The sequence below is a fragment of the Eupeodes corollae genome, unplaced genomic scaffold, assembly GCF_945859685.1.
Source record: "Eupeodes corollae unplaced genomic scaffold, idEupCoro1.1 scaffold_975, whole genome shotgun sequence".
NCBI lineage: Eukaryota > Metazoa > Arthropoda > Insecta > Diptera > Syrphidae > Eupeodes > Eupeodes corollae.
In genome coordinates, this window is record NW_026605145.1 from 20,087 (window position 1) to 25,724 (window position 5,638).

Genomic DNA, 5,638 nt, shown 5'->3' on the forward strand with positions numbered 1-5,638 from the left:
TATTGTTCCTGAAGGAAACCCCAATAGGACCATTATTTAGTTTTTGAGTTTTCTTTAGAACTAATCAACCGATTTCGATAATTTCTCTCTTATACTATCTGAACAATGTTTGATGATCAAAACTGTTATTGTTTTTATTTTTGATTTTAAACAAAATCAAACTTTTTTTTGCAATTCGATGTCTCGAAAATAGAAATTTATTTTTTACTCAAATTTAAAAAGAAAACGGCTCTAACAGTTTTCAAATAATTTTTTGTTGAAAAATTATACATCCTCAAAAACGTCTCTGTTGGTAATTTCTTTTATTTGGAAAAAACAAACACTTCAAAGAAATTATTGAAATCTATCAAATTTCTTGAATTAATGATTCCTATATTTGTCAATGTTCCAAGATCCTTAGAATTTAATGCATTCGATTGGATTTAAAAAAGAAAAACTAGCCTTACAACCAATTTATTATATTTTAATTTCTTCATTGTTGAGTTGATATATTGAAAACCCGTAATACTTTCCTTCGGTTGGTAGTCTAGTCCAAACAAACATAATTCAAAGAATTGGGTTTGCCATCCTTACCAAAAATAAATTACTCGATGTCTATCTCGTATAGTCATTATAAGCCTAATTACACAGACGCTGGTGAAAGCAAGGCACATGTCGGCATTTTTTCATAGAACTTGAATCACATCATTAAAATTATTTTCATATAAAAAATACGTCCTGCTCATAAATTTGTTCATTGTAATAGCCATTTGACCATTAAGTCCTTAAATAGAAAAATTTGTGTAACAAATGTTTTCAATCGATAATACAATATAATGGAATCAACAACGTACTTTAACCATTTGATAGACTTCCATTAACATTAAGCAATAATATTACCTCTCTATATTAAGAAATAATTTCGTAGTGTATTTTTATTTCATTCAATATTGAAGAGAAAAATATAGGGTTACATTAAAAGAGTTTTACCTCCTATTCTCATAATTAATTAATAAACGTGATTCATTGAAATTATAAATCTAACTAAATAATTGCTGGCTCATATATTTTTGGGCTGGCACTTGTGTATATTTAATAAGAAGTTAGTAGCGTGTCAGAAATATGATTTTCAAAATTCATCTTTTTAAAGATCTATACTTCAATTTATTAAGCCCAATATACGCACACGCCCCCACAGAAGAGAAGGATGACAATACCAGGGATATGTTCTTCGAGCTCTTGGACAAAACATATCAGCAGTGTCCTAGCTACGATATTAAAATTGTCCTGGTCGATATTAATGCAAAGCTAGGAAGGGAAGACATCTTTGGGTGAAAAATCGGGAAAAACAGCCAGCACGAAAACCCTTCCGACTACGGATTCAGGCTCATCGATTTTGCTTCGGGGCGAAACGTCATGGTAGCCAGGACGTGTTTTCCACACCTCAACATCCACAAAGAAACTTGGAGTTATTCGGATCAATCTACGTCAACCAGATTGACCAAATTGCGATCGACGCCAGACACGCTTCCAGCATCATGGATGTCCGAACTATCCGAAGAGCTAACATCGACTCGGACCACTACCTCGTTGTAGCCAAGGTAGCACTTCGTGATTCCAGATCCAAGGCAAAACAGGGAGATGCTGGGAAAAGGTACAACATCGAACGGCTACAATCGCAAGAGATCGCCAAATCCTTCTCCAAACGAGTTACAAGTAACCTCTCTCGAAGTTCTCAGCCGCCAACACAATGCATCGAAAACCAGTGGCAACATTGCCAAGATGCAATCAAAGAAGCCGCCTTTTGACATGCTTAGTTTCGAGTTACTACCAACAAGGAATTCCTGGGTTGACCGGCACGCAAAACGACGCTGCATAGAAGAAATCACTAAAGGAATATCGACTTCTCAGAGGGAAAATGAGAGAGCAGGGGAATCGTTCGGTCGAAGATGTAGAGAGGTTTAAATGCAATGGATGAAGTTCGAAAGTTCTATGACCAGGTGAAATGAAATTCACAAGTCCATAAACCTAGAACTGAAGGCTCCAAAGACGAAGGTGGAAACATCATAGTGGAACCGCAGTCAATGCTGAGAATCTGGCATGTCAGTCCAACGCACTTACCATCGTGCCTATAGTGTAGCGTAGCCTCATTACATTTTGAACAAAAAAAAGAATTTCGTCTTTAAATTTTTTTATGAAATCAGGTGTTGTAAATTTAGATAGCCTCAAAGAGCTTTATACATTTGTTTTTTTTTTTTTTAATTTTAAAAAGTTAAATCTTAAGAACCTAATGTGCTGCTAAAATCTTAAAATCGGGTTTTCCATCGCCCATATCTCAAGAACCAGCAGTGATATGGACTTTAAATACTTATATTTGGTTTTACAGATAACAATATCGAAAGATACAGTATACTGGTTTATCCATTTTGCGATTTAAAAGTAAACGTAAATAAAACACATACATTTAAATGATCACTAAGCGAATTGTTGCAAGCGTCGATTCTTTTAATTTTCGGCTTCTTTTTGAAAAATATTGGGCGGTATGTCAGCCATAACGTAAAGAATGTTGGTTTTTAGGTGTTCAATTGTTGAAATTTTTTCTTCATAAAGAAAAAAAGTCCAACGGTGTCAAATCGCATTATCTTGGTGGCCAGCTGATATCGCCACGACGAGAAATAACGCGGCCAGGAAATGTCTCTTGCAATAAAGCCATATTCACTCGAATTGTGTGGCATGACCATAACGCTCCGACTTTTTGTGATGTATTGGTCTCTTTTCAATTACTTGAGGATTCTCAGAACCCCAAATATGTACATTTTTTTATTAACATATCCACCGAGTGGGAAATGTCCTCCGTCGCTGAAGAAAATTTTGTTCGAAAAATCATCGTCCACAACTTTCTTCACAATTTTGGCAATCGCTTGCGTAATTGGACAATTACCCTAATCTCCTCTTAAAGCACGATATGTGACTGTGGCAGAATAACTATTTTTGTAGTAGGCTTTAACAATTCGTTAGATAAGCGGTCCATTCTCGTAAATTTCAGACTTTCAACTGAAAAAAAAATTGGTTTAACAATTTAGTTTGGTCTGATGTCGAATACGAGCCCTATACTTTTAAAATTACTTTTTAAAATTTGGTCAAAATGATTATGGACTCGAATATTTCAAAAAAAAATGAAAGTATTAATTATAAAATTATTTTAATCTGCTCAAATTATTGTTTTTGATTTATATAATTTTTGGGAAAAATCGATAAACAGTGCCTGCAAGACAACAAATACTGATACGAATTGATTTCCTTAAGTATCTTGAAAAACAAAATAAGACTATTGAACTTTCTTCATCTTGTACAATTTGTTGGTATTAATATTTTATAAAATTATTACTTTTTACCTATTGCGAGAAAAACTGCAACAAAAAAGTACTAAAAACTGAATTTTGAAACAACTTTAGAATAAAGGAAGATACTTATGCACAACTTTTGCATGCTATAGAAATATTATTGTTAATGTTTTTAATATTCAAGGACAGTGTTTTCCTCTAAGAATATATTGATTTAACTCCTCGAACACATCTCCACATAACACAGCTAAAACTTTAATTTTTGATTGTATATGTACTCTTTTAATTTCTCTTGATAAAAATTTCAAAATATACTATTTCGTCAGTGTTATTATTTCATGGCATTTTCTTCGCCGCAATAATAAATAGTATCGTGATCAGAAAACTGTTACGAATTCTGAAAGAATTTAATGAGATCTTTACGAATTCGGAAAAAAATTCGATTTTCAGTAATAAACAAAATTGCTACAAAAAAGCTGTAACGTAAATTTGTTACAAGAACAATAGTTGCAAGCAATTTATTTTCACAAATTCTTTTCACAAATTCTCCTCTCATTTGGTAGTAGATCTGTAATTGGTAAAAGCGTTTTTGATTTATATTTTTGAATTTTAACCGTTGTAACTAACGTAACTTTCAAGCCTTGATTTCAACAGAAGCCTCGTTTTATCGAAAGTTGTTTGCAGTCACTTGTAATAGTTTTATTAATAGACGTAGTAATATAGAAAAAAACACTTACTTTCCAACAAAGTTTACGGTTTTTGTTGCCATATGAAAAAGCTAACAGGCGTTTTTAGAAATGTTAGAATATTTTCTAGATTTTCTGAAAAGAAAACCTTCGAATAGTACCAAATTGAAATCAATTCGGTCCTTTAATTTTCTTCATTCTTTGAATTCCTCAAAAAACTCAAATCGTGGCTATTACCAAATTTGACTACCAATACTGCAATTAACACCCCAGTTATCTTTTGCGAATTTTTTTAATTCCATTCTGTCAAAAATATTCAAATAAATTGAAGCAAAAGTTTCACTTATCTTCATATCAAGCACCCAAATTATAACAATACAATTTATTTACAAAACTTCAAAAAGAGTAATGCACATCAAATCAACGCCTCGTTACGACGGTGTTTTCAAATAAAGACTTCAAAAACTTTTCGTTGACTTTTTTTGCAAAATGAATTGATAAATTAAATTCAAATGTTCTAACAGACTATCAGCAAACAAAATCATTAGTATTCCAATCGGGTCTTCTATTTCAAAAGTTCCCGCAAATCCAAGCGATAGCTTATACTTCTAAGTTTAAAAAGATAAAGTAGTGTCATTGAACCTCAATAGAAATGACACCTTTCTTTGATTTGTAGAGAGTATATAAAACCACAGAATGAGTGTGAAATTCTATACAGTTTAAATTTCCTCAAACATGTTGACTTTTCTATTTTCTGTACTAATTACCATCCTTACTATAAGTAATGCCTCTAATACAAACAGGATTATTGGAGGCAAATTTGCAAATCCTGGACAGTTTCCCCATCAAGTGTCAATGCAACTTAATGGACGTCATCATTGTGGAGGATCTCTTATATCTGAAACTTTTATCGTAACTGCTGCTCATTGCACAATTCATCAGTCAACGAGTCAAATGATGATTGTTGTTGGAACGAACGATCTTAAGTCAGGGGGAACTCAAGCCCAAGTTTCTAAATTTATCATTCATCCACAATATAATCCAAAATCCCAGGATTTTGACATATCTTTGGTTATGTTGAGTGCTCCGGTTACCTTTGGACAAAACGTGAAGGCAATTGAAATGGCTGATGCTGAATCAAACCATCCGGCAGATACTTTGGCCACCATAAGTGGTTTTGGAGCTATCAATGGAAATTTGGAACTTCCAAATATGCTTAAATATGCTCAAGTTCAACTCTGGAGTCGTGATTATTGTAATCCGAAAAATATTCCTGGAATTACTGATCGAATGATTTGTGCTGGACATCCTAGTGGTCAGGTGGGTGCTTGTCAAGGAGACTCAGGTGGTCCTTTGACTGTGGACAATAAACTATTTGGTGTTGTGTCGTGGGGCTTTGGTTGTGGTTCACCTGGCAAACCAGCTATGTACACGTTTGTGGGAGGCCTACGATCATGGATTAAGCAAGTTTCGAATGTTTGAAAATAAAAAATGGGGAACATATTTGAAATAAACTATAAAATTGTATGCAATAGAATGTTGCCATTTTATTTCGTTCTATGAAAGTTGTATAACTCTAATCTAATCTAAGTCGGTCTAGTTGAGGTTTATGGGACAAAAACTCAAAGG

The 5,638-nt window shown here is 33.4% G+C and overlaps 1 protein-coding gene across 1 annotated transcript; it reads left to right on the forward strand.

Annotated features, from left to right (window-relative positions):
• Positions 1-4,739: 4,739 nt before the first annotated feature.
• Positions 4,740-5,503, forward strand: LOC129953458 (trypsin-1-like). Its single transcript, XM_056066707.1, has one exon. It carries the CDS (start codon positions 4,745-4,747, stop codon positions 5,489-5,491), a length of 747 nt encoding a protein of 248 aa, XP_055922682.1. The 5' UTR covers positions 4,740-4,744; the 3' UTR covers positions 5,492-5,503.
• Positions 5,504-5,638: the final 135 nt, after the last annotated feature.

Coding starts and splice junctions, on each gene's coding strand:
- LOC129953458 (XM_056066707.1), top strand. CDS start 4,745: ATGTTGACTTTTCTATTTTCTGTACTAATTACCATCCTTACTATAAGT.